A 17,730-nucleotide genomic window follows, 5' to 3' on the forward strand; every position below is an offset into this window, starting at 1 on the left:
ATATATAGAGAGAGAGAGAGAGAGAGAGAGAGAGAATTTACTCAAGCAACTGTTAATTTTGATATAAATATAAATTGAACAATACAACAATATTCTCCTTTTCTTATCACTTTAGGAAAAACAAGCATGAGTGATTCTTGAGAACTGCTTTTAAAACTGGGTTAATTTATAGGACTATTTTTGAAGTTGAAAAGGTTCTCTAGTCCTACATAATGATTTTTCTATTTGATATTAACTTTGTCAGGTCAGTTTTATCAAAAACAACCAAGTTTCAAAAATGACTTGTGGTATGCTTTCTAGAACAAACAAAAAAAAATAGATATTAATCTATTCAAACCAGAAGCCTTTGATGATCTGTATCCAGCCAGGTGTTTTTATTTATATAAGAAAATATAAAGTACTAAATTTTCAGGAAGATAGTAATTTACTAGAGCACTTAGGTCACACAGACTGTGTTCAATCTTCATACAGTTATTTAGTAGCCATAAAACTTTAAGTGGAAAATTTAACCTCAAATTGGGAATAAAATAGCTCCCTATTTTAGGAGATATTTGAAATGAAATTTGTGTAAGAGTCACTTGTAATTGCCACACCCCAAAATTAATTATCAAAATTTTTAACCAAGCCATGAGTGAAAGATTTAGCTCTCAAAGCCACAAGAATCAGTCAAAAGGGATTTTCAACAAAAGCCCTTTATTTCCTCACAAGATAGCATTGGTTGTCAGATACTACGCAGCCTGGTTCCATGGTTCTCAACAGAGAAGGCCTCCCTTCCTTTGGAGGTCCAAGTGAACCCCAAAGACTCCATCAGTTCTTCCCCGAACTAGTGCCGAGTAGGGGTTGACCGGAAATCTACCTGGCTTCATTCACACCCCTCTTTCTTGGGGGCCTGCTCGTGTGGGTGGGCCCCGGGCAAGTGAGAGTAATATATTTCCTTTCTCACTGAGGGCTAAGAAAAGTTTACAGACACGTTCATGGCAATTGACATAGAATAAAGACAGCATCTAGCTGTCAGGTGAAGGTACAAGATCACAATGATGAATGTAACTGTACTGTATCCCTAAAATGTACCAATAAACTCAATGAGGAAAAAAAAAGATAGCATCTTATGCTCTTACTCTCTCCCTTTGTCATGAATTCTCTTACAAGTTCCTGTCTTAAGCCGTGCTGTCCCGTGTCTTCTCTGTGATGAATCCGCCCGGTCACATGCCCACATGTCCTGCTGACCTGATTGTCCATCGTTTTCTGGACTATTACCTTGGGTTTAATATGATTAAGTGAGATAAAGTGTGAGAGTACTGAGTCTCGAAGCCGACACATACAAAGTACTCAATCCTAAAACCATAATGGTAACATTAACATTATTGAAAAGAGTTCCACCTGAAGGGCTGGAGAGTAGACCCTCTGAGCGTGAAAAGATGCCTCCCTTTGGGTCATCAGCTTCTTCCGCTGACCTCAGGAGAGGAACCCTCCTGAGCTGGAATCCCAGACTGTGACATCACTCTTCCACAGGAGGCTGCCAAGTGCTCGGCCTTGGCCAGCTTCCCTCTGCCCCAAGTCCACATGTAGGAAGAGCTTTCTAGAACCAACCAATTTTCATTATTACACCAGAATTTTTAATCAAAGTAAATAGTATAGTTTGGCATTCAAAATAATTTACTAATGAATCTATCCTGTTTGGTGTTAACTGTGACTCTCCTATTTTTGTGGCGGATATAACCAATCTGTGTCTGTCCACAAGGCAAGGGGTTCAGAATAATAATGATACAATCTCTCCTTTTCTTGAAGAAAGAAAACGGATAAAATCACTGTTACCTAGAATATCCTGTGGCGTCAAAAGACCCGTGCACACTCGAAGGAAGCGAATCGTGGGCGGGAGGCCCGCACAAGCGGTAAACTCCAGTACAAAGTCGGGGGCGCAGGGTGATGAGACTCCGTGAGACTGCGAGGCTGCCCAGCGCCGCCCGAGGGCCACCTCTGTGGACTGCCCCTGGCTTCATACGTGTCTTTTGCAGGGAGACTTCCCGTGGCAGGTGGCAATTAAGGATGGAGATAAAATCAACTGCGGGGGAATTTACATTGGTGGCTGCTGGGTTCTGACCGCTGCACACTGCGTCAGGTAAAAATGTCTTCAGCATATTTCAGAGGTCCTGAAATGATGAAGAGAAAGCGAGGCTGGGGTAGCTGAGTGGGGCACACCTGGGAAACCCCGTGTTGCACTCTAGTAACTGGGAAATTACCTTCTAGTATTCAGGGCCAGGGCCCCCTACTGAGCTCTGTGAAAGTGGGAATGATCTCTGATTTCGCTCATTTCTGCATCCCCGAGCCTAGCACAGTGCTTGGTATTCAGTGGGTGCACAAGCTGTATTTGCTGAGCATATCGAATGAATAAACAGAATTAACCTTTGAGCAATATTCAGACCTCTGATCATACAGTGCAACCAAAGTCAATATGGAGCACAGCATTCTCGGAACAGTGAGTATAAAAACAGCACTGGAACCTCCCATTACTGCCTAGGGCATCAGTGTTACACTGTGAGGCAATGACCTGAATCGTCACTATGGAGGGATGCGTTTTGTTCAGTTTCCGATGCTTGAGAAAGCGGAGGGTATACGGACACTACATTTTTTAAAAATTTCCATTAAATTGTGTAAGTTTTGTTGCTTATGGAGAAGCCATCTTATGCAGTATTTCATTGTTCGGAAACACTAGACCGGTGGTGGTGAACCTATGGCCCGCATGACACAGCAGGCTGTTTTTATCACTGAACGCTCTGCAAGGTGCTTAACCACTGCATGACTAGATCGTGAGATTGTTATTTAGTACCTGACTTCAAAAACGAAGCAGAACAAACCAAAAACAAGCAAAACTAAGCTGTAATGTTTTGCCAAAGTGACACTATACTGTTTTCCCTCATAAAATAATGGTAGATAGCTGATTTGCTTGACTGACGATTTGAAAATTGGCATGAAAAGGGAGTGAAGTGTGAGAAAAACAATGAACTCCTCACTACTTCAACACCTACTGTGTTCCAGGCACAACCCTAGACACCAGGGACTATATGGATCAGTTAGACCCCATGCTAGTCTTCCTGTCCCTCAATGCCTACAACTTAAAGGAGGAGAGGTGTATTCGACTCAGTTTCCAGTGGCTTCAGTCCATGGTCCGCTGGCTCCAAGGCAGAAACAGCATGGTGGAAGGGCCTGGTGGGCAACAGTTGCTCACCCAGTGGCAGCCAGGAGGCAGGAGAGAAGGGAGGAGCCATGGATACACTTTCCAGGTCACACCCTGGGTGGCCCACGTCCAAGCAGCCTGTACCTCCTAACAGAACATTTAGCTGTGAACAGTGACCGCATGGCCCAATCACCTTCCAGACTGTGGGAGACTTTGGGGTACTTTTGAGCTCTGAACCATAACAGATCCCACATCTGATTTCCAGCAGCACAGTCTAGCAGGAGGAAAGGCCTGGTATGAATACATGCAGCATTAGGACGCAGCCAGTCTGAAGGGTCAAGCTAGAAACTGTTGTGTTCCCCTCTCCCTGAGAACCTCTGGAGTGGACAGAGGCATGAAGTCCTCCAGTTCTTCAGCCACACCTCTGATAAGGTCTGTCTGCATTTGAACATCTGCAGTGACAGTGTACTTACTCCAGTAGCAGCAAGGACACCTCTCTGGGCACCTCTGGGTGTCAGTAAGTTCTTCATCTTCCTGGTATTGAACAGTTAGAAGGATTATTCTTCTCCACATTTACCATTGACTTAATTCTCTCATAAGTCAATTTAATTCACCACTTCACAATAGCACGGCTTACAAAAGTAAAACCTGTGAATATGCAAACATCCATTAAAGGGGAGAATATAGAGTCAGAATTTCATTTCTATGTTTTCAATCTATTGTATTTCTCTTTTTCTTTCTGCTATAGACCTAGCAGAGCTCACCATTACCAAGTATGGACTTCACTCTTAGACTGGATAAAACTTAACTCGAACATAATTGTTGAAAGAGTGGAAAGAGTTATTATCCACGAAGGCTACAATGGAACTACCTACCAAAATGACATTGCTTTGATTGAAATAAAAAAACGTTCCAGCCAGAAAGAATGTGTGTTCTCTAATTCCATCCCTGCCTGTGTCCCCTGGTCTCCATATCTATTCCAGCCTAAGGACAGCTGCATCATTTCTGGCTGGGGTCGAGAAAAAGGTATGCGTTTTATAATTTTCTTATCAGGTTCCAGAGGTTGGGAGTGAACGGGAGTAGAACCACACGGGAACGAATCTCCTAATACTCAGACCCAGTGTGGGCTTGTGACTTGTGTGCCTGCCCAGTACCCTATGCTGACGGGGCCCCAAGTGTGACGTCCTTGCTCTGCTGTCACTATCAGGAGATGCTAACTAACTTCTGAAGAGGGCCCACCCGGCATTTTTATTTCCCATGGGTCCTACAAATGATGTAGCATCCCCTCTCCTGACTTTCACAGTGACATACACTCCGGGACCCCGAAGTTACCACTGAAGGGCAAACGCTTGCCAAGAGCAAGATATGTAGACAAGAAGACACACAAGACAGGTTTTCCTGGATCTGTTGTTGGGTTGTGGATAGGAGAGTAAAAGGTTAGGAAAGCCGGGATGGAACAGAGGTCCCTAGAGACCGGTGAGGGGAGGGGGAACAGAGAAGCCCTGCAGGAATGACCTGCTTCTTCCTTAGCACAGCAGTGTGACTACAGGTCAAAGCAACCTCTGACACATTTCAGAATGACCAGAAGAGTACCAACTTCCCAGCACACATAGCGATTAATGTTCGAAAAGATTGAAATGCTCATTATACTGCTTTGAGTATTGCACACTGCATACATGCCTTAAATTAACATAATGTACCCCCAAAGATGTATAAACGTAAGGTTTCCATAAAGAAATTAGCCATAGGTAAGGGGGAAAGATTTGCTAGGGGGTAAACTTGATGTCTCTATTGAATTACTGATCCCTACAATCCTCCTCTTTCCCTCCCCAAGCCCCGTGTCTCACCGCTGCACAGTGAGGAAGAGAACACAAGGAGCTCACCTTCGGAGCCCTTATCTAGGAGAAGGGACATTAGAAACAGGCAGTTAGAGAGAGAGAGAGAGAGAGAGAGAGAGAGAGAGAGAGACCTGCTAAGTTGGAGTTGGGTTAGAACCAGTCAAAAGTCTTCCCTTCTTCTTGAAGATTTAACCTTGAAATTTAGCTTCCTTTTGACCTCTCAAATTCTCTCTCTTAGCAGAAACCCTGAGTAACTTCACAGCTTTGATCTTTCAGACTCATATTCCAACACATTCTAACTGCCACACTGACAACTGTAATATATACATGTGTTGATTTGCGGATATGTGCTGTATTCGAATACCCAACATGTCTAAAATCACTGAATTAGGAATTAACTCATCCAGAAAGTATTATGTCCTTGCATTTGTAAATAATGCATTTTATTTCTACAAATGTAGAAATAAAAATATTGTAAATCCTCACTTGTCATCCTGTTTCTTCAGTTGTCAACATTCTGCCGTTCTTGTTTTATCTCCCAACATCTATCAGGGTCTCCCCAGGTAGTGAGGAAGGTCTGTTTATGAAGAGATGAATGATAAAGATGTGGGTGGGAGCTGGGGGACTGCAAAGGCTACAAAGGAACTCAGTGTCACTGTCACCTTTTCTCCATCCCTCTTCCTGGGAAACTTGCTGGAAACCCCAGTCCAGGGCCCTCTGCTGAGTAGGCGTTCCTAGGTCAGGCTCTCAGCACCAGGAGCTGGGCCCTGAAGGGTGCAGACTGGATCCAGGGCTGTGCAACCTATTCTCCTGCAGCCTTTCTAGAGAAACTTACATCAGATCCCAGGTGTCACTCAGCTTCGCCCATGAACACTCAGCTGATAGCTTTTCCAAACAAGGACGCAATGCTATCTTCATGCCCTCCCCAAAGGGAAGGCAAGTCTTATGATTTACTAACCAGTCCATGTTTAATGTTCCTCTTTGATTTACAAAAGTATTTTTACAATCATTATTTGAATCAGGATCCAAAGCTCACACATTGAATTTGATGGCTCTTTTTTCTTGAATTAATTTCAATCTAGAACTGTGGTCCTTTCCTTTTACTTAAAAGATATTTATACAGCAACTGGAGAATCCTTATTTTCGTAGCCTTGAATTTGGCTGATTCTGTCCTTGAACTGGGGTTTAAAGTGTTCTTCTATTCTGCGTATTTTCTCTAAGCTGCTGGTTGGATATTTAAATATGGTTCAGCACACTTACAGAGCTCTTACTATGTGTAAAGATTTTTTTAAAAGATGCTAATGCTGAAGAGACAGGATTTCGTTGATGAAAACATGGACCTAGTCAACAAACAAAGCGCTGAATGTTTATAAAGTTGAAAGACAAAGGCCAGACTCAAAGAGCTTACAGCACCAAAGGGTCCTTAGACCCAGGGCTCCCATCGAGTGGCAGAATGTGACAAGTGCCTCAAGACATCTGTAACACAACAGTGCAGAGGGGAAAGCGGATCTCCTGAGCCGTGTCAAATCATTCACTATTTTCCTTCCCTGAGTTTGGGGAAATAATACATGGCTCCTCTTCTGAGGAAGGCAATCTTCTTGAGACTAACTTGAAATATGTCTTAATGGAGAAAAAAAAGGAAACTGATTTTTCCATGATGGTTTTTATTTCTTCATTTCTGTATTAGTTCTATATTTAACTACCATGTGCTCACTACAGTGCTAGGTCTCTGGGCCTGCCCTATCACCAGGTACTTTATAGAGTATTCAAGGTGCAGAGAGGGGAATCATCTGGCATAAGATACTTCTTAACTTTATAACTAAGTCATTTTGAGTTTACGGACCAATTGGTTATGTAATTAATAAGTAGCTCCTTTGTGTTAGCCTGGTTTTGGCATCTTGGCAATGGTAGAAAATGAGTGAGGCCTGCCCTGCCCTCCCTCCAGGAGCCTTGGGTGGTGAGGAAGCTGACGCCAAATGAGAGACTGCAGTGTGAATTTGCTGTGAGCTGGGAGAACAGAGGAGAGATGGGACAAGATTCACCTCTCGGCTCTGAAACGTCTTCCCCCCGTGTCCTTAGGTTTTTCTCTTCTTCCCTGGCCAGGCAGTAAACAGAGCCTGGTCCTTTCTTTCTATGCATCAAAGATGTTCCAGTCGCAAAACTTTTACAGGACTCCAAAAGAAATTCAAAATCCCCTTTAATCGGGTTAGATGGCTTGGGAGACAAATGTGCTTAGAGATACACGAAAACACAAGTGACTTGCTACAGCTTGTGCATTTTCTTGATTCTAACTTCTTAGAGGTTTCATGCTAACAAGCACTTTCCAGGAAGTAAAGAGCAAGAAGAAGCTAGGAGGGGTTTTGTGAGAAGGGCCTGTCACGATTCCTACCCAACTCGCCTGCGGAAGGGGCGGGGCTCTAACCCACGATCTCCAGGCACCAGCTCTTCACTAAATGGGTAGCACCGCGGGGCATATATGTCCAGTAATCGGCACTACCCATCCCCATCCAAGTTAGACAGACAATCACAGAAACTAGGGGCACGTGGGGAGTGGGAGAGAACGCGTGCACTAGGGAGCGGTTCTCAGCGGTGTAAATGTGTATGTAAACATGGTTTGCTACAAGAGTGTTTGGACTTCTCATTTGTGACTTCTACGTGTGTGTTTTCTCACTTTATTTAGATAACCAAAAAGTCTACTCGCTCAGGTGGGGTGAAGTTAACCTGATAAGCAACTGCTCTCAGTTCTACCAGAATCGCTACTATGAGAAAGAGATGGAATGTGCAGGTGCGTGCGTGCCCTGAGGGTTTTGCTGTGAGTGTCGCCCTTACTGTCCTGAACACCCGAGGCTGGGTCCTTATGGAACAGGTGCTGCCCAAGGGAGCACAGGCCGGGTCCTTCCGGGGAAAAGAGGTTTACTAAACTACCTTTGTGGAGTCTTATGGCCATGGCGCTGGTGTCAGCCACCCGGTGAGGACCTCGTGGCGCAGGCACCACAGGGGTGGGAGCACAGTGGGAAGTGAGCGATCCCCAAGAAAGACAGGAAGCCAGAGACAGGGAGGGACCAGGCTTGTTCCTTCTGTGGCAACTCTGCTTTAATCCCACTGGCGTGAGAGCTCCCACTAGGGTCACCTCCTACCACAACCACATGGATGCACCTGGTCCCGGCACATGGACTCCTGGGGAAAAACTCAGACCATTCCACAGTGACTGAAAACTTATGTCAAACGAGTGAGAAGAAAGTACGCTCCCATCTTGAAACAGCTCAGGATGGCAGTGGGCAGATGGGTGGAATAACTCGAAACCACTGGAAGCCAGGGTCGTGTTAAGAAGATGAATTCTCAGACCAGGGATTTAGCTCAGTGGGGCTGCTGCCTGCCTTGCAAGAGTAAGGTCCCAAGTTTGATCCATGGTACCAAAAAAAAAAAATAATAATAATAAAAAAGATAAACTCTCAGGTTTGTCTGCTTAGGGCCAAGTCAAAGCTCTGCCACTTGTGTGCTCTGAGGCACACTGGTTGATCTCTTTGTGCCTTGTTTCATCTATGAAGTGGGCAAAATCACGATGCTTTACCTCATGGGATTGTGGTGAGAATCAAAACTCTTCCAGGAAAGCGTAAGAAAGCCAAATTCATTAAACTCAGTGGTGGAGGAGACAGACAGGGCGGCCTTAAGGAAAGGAAGGAAATGTTTGACTTTCTCTTTCTCAGGTACGGCTGATGGTTCCATTGATGCCTGTAAAGGGGACTCTGGGGGCCCCCTCGTCTGCGTGGATGCCAGCAATGTGACTTACGTTTGGGGCATTGTGAGCTGGGGTGAAAACTGTGGAAAGCCAGAGTTCCCAGGAGTTTACACCAAAGTGGCCAATTATTTTGACTGGATTAGCTATCATGTGGGAAGGCCTCTTATTTCTCAGCACAATATCTGAAATTGTGATCTTTCTAGCAGAAGTTTCATTTTAGTGAAAATGAAACAAATTTTACTCCATACAGAGTGTGTATTATTAAAGTTCTCATCAAAAGGTTTGCTATACTGGAATTTTGCTGTGTAATTTGCAAGTAAATATTTTGGTCAAGCATACGAGTCTATTTGTTTGTCACTAGGGTCTGAACCCAGGGCTGTGTGCATATTCAATACCACTGAGCTACACTCTCAGCCTACATGTTTTGTTTATCAGAAAATCCGACTAAATTATCTCTTCATGTAGGGGTGATGTGTTGACTATATTAAAGGTTTAGCTACTTGAAAGATATTTGCATCACATAAAGCCAGGGTTCGAACCTCAAATCTACCAACTACTAAGTTGGACCTGGGTATTTTATCTTCTTTGTGCCTCACTCCTCTCTGTGACATGGAATGTGTGATAATGATGCTTCATATTCACATAAAGCATTTGGCATAGCACCTGTCATGAGGTAACGACTGTAGGGGTGAGACAGGGTAAAGGCCTCCCTGAGCTTTATTAAGATCAATAGAGAAACTTATTAAAAGCAGTTTCCACCTCTACAGATATGATGAGGAAGGCAAAACTTAAACAAAAACTAAGTCTTAAATGTTAGGTAATACCCTGAATGCTGTAACTAGTGCTATCATCTTCCCCTTTGATCTTTCTCCTCCCTGTGGCTGCTGTTCTTTGCCCTGACAACTCTGCTCCTATAGATCATGATTTTGTGACATTCTGTTCCTATGGGAACATGTTTTTTCATCACTCCACCAAGGACAGCCAGATTTGCTAAGTTGCAAGCTATCACTGCTTTGCCTTGTTCTGCTTCTGTAACTTCACTATAAAAAGAACTGCATAACCTCCGCTCGAGGCTCAGAATCTGGAGTCACAGCTCCTCTGGGCCTGCTGGCATAATAAACGTTAGTTACCCTCCAGCTCTCTGAGCGCCACTCACTTCTTTCCTGAGCTGTTCCTGCTGGAACAGGTAGACTGCAGCTATGGCAATTAGAAAGATGGAGGGAAAGAAAAACTAGACTAAGAGGGGACACCAGGTAACACAATTACCATAAGGATTTATCAAGAAGGTTTAACACTGAGGAAGCCAGAAACGAAAGACCAGGAAAGCCAGCTCCCCCCACTCACCTGACAAAATACAAGTCCTCAGGAGTCCTGTTTAATGTGTAAGACACACACCAGCACCTGGATACATGTTCTCATTTTAACATCGTATAGTATTGCACCAGGTGCACATTACTCGTGTCGCCTTTCCTTAATCATTAAGTAAACTGGCTTCCTAATAGGCTCTCCTCCTTCAATTATTCGTTATAAAGGGACAGGAGGAAACCAAATGGCCAGAAGGAAGACTGCAGGCAGACTGGCCTAGGATCAAAGAGTCAAGAGAACAGATCAGACCTGGACAAGTGTCCAGCTGGAGGATGGGAAGACACTAGTGCCCCCAAAAAGGATTCAGGAATCAGAGCTCATGGGCCTTTGGCTGAAGCCACCTACCACCTCATGATAGCTGTCTATCCTATTTTTTCCTTCTTTTCCCCCAAATAAATCGTCTTTTGTTACATTAAACTTAGGCCCTTTTTTTCTGTTTTTACTGGTGCTGGGTTTATGATCATAGGGAGCAGATTTCCAGCACAGCAGTGACGTGACATGACAATTATGGTGAACTGTCCACTGCTAGACATGACATCACCTCACGGCTCTTGTCTCATTTTTCTGCTTTTAGTATTAAAATTCTCAAAAAAAAATTGCCTTTGCTTCTCTGTTTTTATGTAGACAGCCAAGTCAATTACATATCTTGTAGGCAGTAAGATAGGGCTGGCCCTGAGGAGTCCATACAAAACATAACAGACACATTCACTAAAGGTCAGCATTACAAAAAGAGAGAAAGTGCTACACCCATGTATTTCCTCTAGAGATGAATAGCAGTGATTGATATTCTAAATAGGCACCAATTACTTTAAGTGGGGACTAAAATCTCCCTAGTCCATTCCCTTTCTGGAAACTCCTTGTTCATTGTGTGTATGTGTGCCACAGGTCGTGTTTTCCCATTTGATCTCCATTTAATCAATGAAACCTGGGTGAGTGTACTTGTAATCTTATCGGTTGATCACAGTCTCATTCCACTTTATGCCCACCTTGTAATTTTCCACTGGATCTCTTTAGTTGACGGTAGCTTTGTTCTACCTTGTACCTGCTTCACCTCATAGCTTTGCTCAATGAAATACTTTTGGCAAGTGGGAGAGGAACATGCAAACCACTTTTTGGCTGTCCCCTCCTGTCCATCTCAGGCAGGAGCTGTCTTAACCTCTATTGTTCTTAGAATTAATTTTTTAATTTTAGAGAACATGAACTAGAGTTTCAGATATCTAGCAGGTTGGGAAGTATATTTGTTAGGGACCTGATGCTGCCTCACAGGCTGCATTTTCCTGGTTCTTCTTGCCTCTTAAAATGTCCTCATGCTCTTTTCTTTAGTCCCCCCCACCCAAGGCCACAGAAGTCCGGAGAAGTTAAACCTGAGTTTCTGCAGGACTGAACCCATAAAGGGCAACCTGGCCTGTGATAGGTTAAAAGTAGCCCACTTCTCATAAATAAGCAATAGCCCAGCCCAAAACTAATAAAAGGACCTTCCTTTCTTTGTTCCTCTCTCTCCTTCTCTCTCCTGTCTCTATTCTTCTCTCTCTCTCTCTCTCTCTCTCTCTCTCTCTCTCTCTCTCTCTTCCCTCTCTTCTATCTCCCTAACCTCCCTTCCTGAATAAAGTCTCCTGTCAGACCTCTTGGTGTGTGGCCTAGTTGTTGAGCATTGCTGTGCCTCTACACTGGTGTCAGAAGTGGGATCTGGGATTGCCGATGCCCTGACTTAGGGTCAGAGGCCTGAAACCCAAGACCCTGATGCTCCGACTGGCCCACCCAAAGTCTGCGACCATCTTCCCTGACGCCAACCTGCAAAACAACAGTGGCACAGTTGATCCCATTGCCCCCAGACTTTTGGGTAAGTCCCCTCATGATGGTCTAGAGTGTGGAGGGACTGGGACTCAGGTGGCCAGGAGCGAAACTGCCATCCGGAACATAAGCTGGGTACCAGGCCTCATGGCTCCCATCCATTGTGAGCCTCCGGGAGGCTCACTGGACAAGTTGGGGACTTGCCCACTCCTCTCTTTGGATGCCTCGAGAAGGTGGTACAGTCCTCCCGCTCCAGGCACCCTTCTCATGGTAGAGATGTCTCCATTTGGAGTTTGGGTCCCCTGTTTCTAGGTTCAGAATCCAGACTGCCAGTGACTTCCAAATCTCAAGAGATGTCGTGAGACTAGGACTTCACCCCCAGTCGCATTTCCGGTCACTGTGGGGTCTGGGTCTTCCACAGCTGTGGACTCTCCCTTGGGGTGCTTGCTCTGAAATCTGGAGGACTTAAACCTAAAACCTGAACAGCTCATATGCCTATCCACTCAAATCTGGCCTCAATATAAATTAGATAATCAAAAGGTGTGGACTCCTAACGGCTCACTTAAACCTGGTCTGATTTGGGGACCATTTTCCTGTGAGCATCAAGGAAAATGCAGCCTGTGATAGCAGCATCAGGTCCCTAACAATATTTCCCTTACATTATTTGGATTATTTCCCTTATTTGGATTACTTGCTGCCCCATATCAATTTCACAAGTTCTCATTTTATCCTTTCTCTAAACCTCTCCACAGAAAGCGATATAGCAGGGATAGATGTAACTCCCAAACCTACTAAATATCCAAAACTCGAATTGTGTTCTCTAAAATCAAAGAATGAATTCTAGGAACAACAGAGGTTAAGAGTACGAGGAATTTATTAGGAGAAAGAAAGCTTCTGTCTGAGACAGAAGGGAGATGGGAAAGTGGGTTGCCCACTCGCCCAATTTCTCAAAGGGTTTTATGGGACAAAGCCACAAAGGTGAGGAGGGTTCAAGGTGGGACAAAACTATAGTCAAGTAGTAAGATTGCAAGTACAGTTGCTTAGGTAACACTGATCCAATGAGAAATCACAAGGTGGACAAAACTATGAACAACCAATAAGATTATGACAAGTGTAGTCACTTAGGTAATATTGATTAAATGAAGATCCAATGGGGAAACAAGTCAAATAGCAAGCCTACAAGGAATGAGCAAGAATTTTTGGTAGTAAGGGTGGGTCTGGAATCTTTCCTAAAAGACCTTGATCCCCACCCAGGTGATTGATACCTATTTAGAACATCAATCACTGCTATTTATTCCACATGGGTGTGGTAATTTCTCTCCAACAACACTGGCCTTCGGTGAATGTGTCATGATTGTCCTCCATGTTGACTCCTTATTCCTCAGGGGCTGGCCCTGTCTGACTGCCTACCAGATATCTAATTTACCTATCCACAATAATAGTACTGCTGTGGAAGGAACTGGTAAATGATACACAGAGACACAAGAGTGGATCAAACAAAAAATGTTTACTTTGCTAGCAAAGAGTCAGTCTGCATTAAGAGCTGTGTCAAAATGACTGACCCTGGGCTGTGTTATAATCTGTCTTTTATAGGAGTCTTAATAATCATGACTTCATTTTAGGTAATAAGACATTTTAGTTCCCATCACAAATCAAAGTCACAAGACAGTTTCAGTGTTAACGCAAACGTAGCATTTTCTTTCAGGATGTTTCTCTTTAGCTATTCCTGACCACAAGAGTGGGGGTCAGAGTCAGGAAAGCAGGACTGGTGACATTCCTTCCATCGTAACACCTGTATGGCCATGTGGTTTACAGAAAGTTTTACCGCTCAGGGAGTGTTACATTAGTTCTAAACATCTGATCTCCTCATGGGATGCAGCTAAGCAACTCCAGCATTTGTAAATTTTAAACTGGGGCTACTATGTGCCTTTAAGCTTCAGTGGTGAAACCTCAGGTGTTTTGTTTTGTTTTGTTTTGTTTTTGGTTCCAGGGATGGAACTCGGGACCTTGCACTTTCGACCATCTCTGTGTTTTGTTAAACACACAAAGCAAAGAAAATCACAGAAGCAAAAGGCAGTGGTTATTCCATATTTTCTTTAACATTCTGTAGGTTTCAGACTATTTACAAAAGTTCTCTCTATCAGTACAACTAGACTATCAACCCCAGCAGTCAAACTGTTACCTGAAGGACAGGTTTCTTGGTCTCACCTTCTTATGCCCAAGTCGCAAAGTCCCCAAAGACCACCAAGGAGTCAGGTCCGATGCAATTACAAGAGGAGATTATTGCAACCTCGAGCCTGGACCCTCAGGTGCCACTGTCACAGCGGCTTCAGACTGAGAGTCCAGATCCATCTTTGGAGCGGGCTTATATAGGGTTAGGGAGACTCTTTCCTTTTATAGGTCCTATTTTTAGCTCTCGCTTACTATTGGATATTTGAGGGGTACTGGGAGGGCACTTACTGGAAAATTACTAATGTCTGCATTCACAAAATCAATTCCTCTTTTTAAAGAACATCTGATTAAACAAATTCTGTAATTAACAAAAACTACATATATAAGCAATGACTAATGCCTATATTAGCAATGGCTACCTATATAAGCTATAACTAATACTTATATTGGCTAAATCAATTTCATCAATCCTTCTTTTAAAAAACATTGATTATTTTAAGCAGGAAGAATTCATCTTTAGATCATAAAAAGAGGAACAGAAATAGGGTGGAGATGCCCTAAGACAGCTTGCCCTAAAAAGAGGAACAGAAACACAGGGAGACTGTCACACAGAATGGAATTATACAGAATGGAATTTTTGCAGCTCTGTTCTGGGCAAGGGGCACAGAGAGAGTCCACCTTGACCTGAAAACTTGGTCCTTACAACCTGATACTAGGATTTTTGTATCCTGAACAAAGAATGAAGCAGGACACAGAGAATTGGTGAAAAAAGTGTATGCCATGTCCTGCTTACAAGAGTTCTTCACAATCAAAAGGCCAAGCAAAACAGGCCGTTCTCAGCAAACAACAGGCTGTTTCTCAGTAACAGCACACAATCTCCCAGGCACCAGTGATTACCTACACACCTGTCCGGACTGTCCTTAGACTCGATCATAACCATTTTACCCGATTCCTCAGCCCCTTCTATACCTGTAGAAGCCTAATTCCTTTCCCAGCTCATTGATGATAGCTCTCTCCTGGTGTGAGCCCAGCCACACACAGATGAAATCTCTCCAGCCAGCCGCTGCTAACTCTCTTTCCCAGTGTCAGTTCATCCACACACAGATGTAATAAACTCTGCTTTCCTCTGCTAGCTGCTAGAATTTATCGCTGATTTTAGTCTCTGTTCAGCAGAACAAACTTTTCTCCTCCTTACAAAAAGCCTGTTTAAATGAGCCAGTGCCTGTGTGGTTTATAACAGCACACTGTACAGAGCAGGAGTGAGCCGAGGGGGAAACTCACAGACCCAGCGCAGGCTGCCTGCTTTAGAGTGAGGTTAAAGTGCACTTGGGAGAGTTCCAAGCTGGCGGCACCTGTCAGCCACGAAAGTCCTTCCTGGAGAACAGAGGGTGGGCACAGCCAGAGGAGGCAACTCCAGCGAGTGGCAAGGTTGGGCTTTTCTGTTTTCTTCCTAGATCTGGGGAGTGTTTAAGGGTAACTGACCAGGCTCAATGCAACTGAGAGTCTCCACCCCCGTGTCCAGAGGGGGTTGGTTTGATTTTCTGCTGGTCCAGATGGAACCAGCATGGCAACCAAGCCTGGCCATAATGCTAGTGATATTATAATAGCCCCAGGGTTCCCCTAAAGGGCAATTACAGCACCTGCTCCTGGCTCACCCTGAGGCCGGGGAAGCATGAAAGAGGCAGGAGTGTAGTTTTTAGGCTCATAGGAGGACATCAAGGAAAGATGGCGTGGGCAGGTGCTCCTGCTGGGATGTTAAGGAAACACGTGAGTGCGGGATGCCCGTGACAGCCTCCAGTAGGGGGCAGGCAGCCTATGCCAGGATGTCTGCCAAGTCTGGGATCTCAAAACCAGTCACTGGGCCTCTCGCCCCCAGTACTAAACTCTCTCCTGGGCTGCTGTTCTCCACTTTCCTGCCCTTCATCTCTTTCCTCATTTTGCCCATCCCAACCACAGCCACAAAACAAAACAAAACAAACAACTCCCAACTCTTGCACATCTCAGCCCAGATCCTGTTATAAAATTCTTGGGAATAGCTGGGATAATGAGATAACTAGATATTTAAAGCTCTGGTAAGAAGTAGTGGAGTTATTATTTATGGATCCTGCAGTGCCTGGGAAAAATGCAGAGACGTCACTGTAACTATCAAGTAACAAAATAACCTTGCATAGGACAATGGGGATTTGGTGAAGTTTTTGTTCTGTTTTTATTTGCTGCATTCAAATGTAGCCCGAGTCTTCCTTACTAGAAAAGGAAACATGGTAATACTTGGGCTCTACCATGGCCTTGGGCTGAAGTCATTTTCACAGCTCCCCCAACTGTGCCACCTTGGCCCAAGATCCGGGGAAGGACAGGAGGGGGCAAGCTCTCCAAGGTGACCCACTGTCTGTCTCCAGGCCCCCAGAGCTCCTCTGCCTTCTGTCCTGGAGGGAGGGCTCAGCTGGTCAGGCCAGGCCCTGGGCCTTGGGCTCCGCTGCGGCAGCTGCAAGAAAAATGGGGATGGAAAAATCTGGTGGATGTTTACATTTTTAAAATTACTCACAGTAAGACACACAGCCATGCATCCCGCTCCAAGTCCTCCCTCACTTGCTGTGAGCACACCCATCCCATGGTCCTCGCCACTTTCTGCAGCAGCTCCGGAGTCCTCTTTCCAGAGGGTCTTAGCTGCCCTGGCTGCCTTGAGGTCCTGAATCGATTTCAAATGTTTCCTGTCTCTGGTCATTTTTTAAATTAAGTTTATTGGTACATTTTAGGTATACATTTACATTTATCACTGGGAGCTTGTACCTTTACATGATGTATCTTGGTTCTTATTTTTTCCCCATTCCCAGCCCTACCTTCACCCTCTCCACCCTTTCCTGTTTTGTTTCCATATTTTTCCTTTTCTCATATTTTTCTCTTCCCTTTTTACCTTTCCCATACCCCTCCCACTTCTACTCTTTTGCACCTTTTCTTCCTATTACACAATATCAATTATACATTTTGATCCTTATTTACACTTTTAGATTTTCACACCAGAGAAACTATTCAGTATTTATATGTGTGTCATATTAATTTCACTTAAAAGAGTGTGACCTCAATGTGCATCCATTTAGCTATACATGTCTCTAGTTTCTCATTCTTTATGGCCGAGCAGTACTCCATTTCATAGAAAAGCCACATCTTCTTTAGCCAGTCTCCAGTTAATGGGCACTTGGGCTGTTTCCAAGTTTTAGCTATTACAACTGTGCCGCTATAAACATGGGGGAGCATATATCCCTGTGGTGTGATTCTTTTAATTCTTTTGGGAAGATACCCAGCAGAGGGATGGCTGGGTCAAATGGGACTTCTAGTCCTAGTTGTTTGTGGTATCTCCATATTGATTCCGTGGTCACAGCGTCATGTTCTTAGGAACTGCCTTTCTGATGAATGGCAAGGGCAGCAGCATCTGTTGTATTTTTGATCACATCTAAAGATGGAAAGAGGATTAAGTGTGCTCCAAGCGAGGGGGAGGATTTTGAGGGGGTTCGTGGCCACAAATCTTTTACTACAGTCATTTAAAAACAATATTCACCGCATATTTCGATCACACCTCGTTCACCCACTTAGAAAGCGCTCTAAAATCCCGCGCCCTGACGCCCACGGCCTCCGCCGCCCAGGGACCAGGCCGC

General features: G+C 44.4%; 2 protein-coding genes across 3 annotated transcripts in view; both read left to right on the forward strand.

The window, feature by feature from the left end:
* Cfi (complement factor I) overlaps positions 1 to 9,088 on the forward strand; it is a 36,869-nt gene extending 27,781 nt beyond the window's left edge. For both annotated transcript variants that reach the window (XM_010641521.3, XM_010641522.3), the window contains 5 exons: positions 1,789 to 1,892; positions 2,016 to 2,119; positions 3,924 to 4,201; positions 7,694 to 7,798; positions 8,721 to 9,088. In XM_010641521.3, the coding sequence (XP_010639823.1) occupies positions 1,789 to 1,892; positions 2,016 to 2,119; positions 3,924 to 4,201; positions 7,694 to 7,798; positions 8,721 to 8,938 (809 nt within the window). In that variant the 3' untranslated portion in view covers positions 8,939 to 9,088. The remainder of the gene's footprint in view (positions 1 to 1,788; positions 1,893 to 2,015; positions 2,120 to 3,923; positions 4,202 to 7,693; positions 7,799 to 8,720) is intronic.
* Positions 9,089 to 14,169: 5,081 nt separating this feature from the next.
* Pla2g12a (phospholipase A2 group XIIA) overlaps positions 14,170 to 17,730 on the forward strand; it is a 12,613-nt gene continuing 9,052 nt past the window's right edge. Inside the window, exon 1 of the mRNA XM_010641601.2 lies at positions 14,170 to 14,217. Coding sequence (XP_010639903.1) covers positions 14,170 to 14,217 — 48 coding nt within the window. The remainder of the gene's footprint in view (positions 14,218 to 17,730) is intronic.

Source organism: Fukomys damarensis, unplaced genomic scaffold (genome assembly GCF_012274545.1).
Source record: "Fukomys damarensis isolate Sample0158 unplaced genomic scaffold, DMR_v1.0_HiC HiC_scaffold_25, whole genome shotgun sequence".
Taxonomy (NCBI): Eukaryota; Metazoa; Chordata; class Mammalia; order Rodentia; family Bathyergidae; genus Fukomys; species Fukomys damarensis.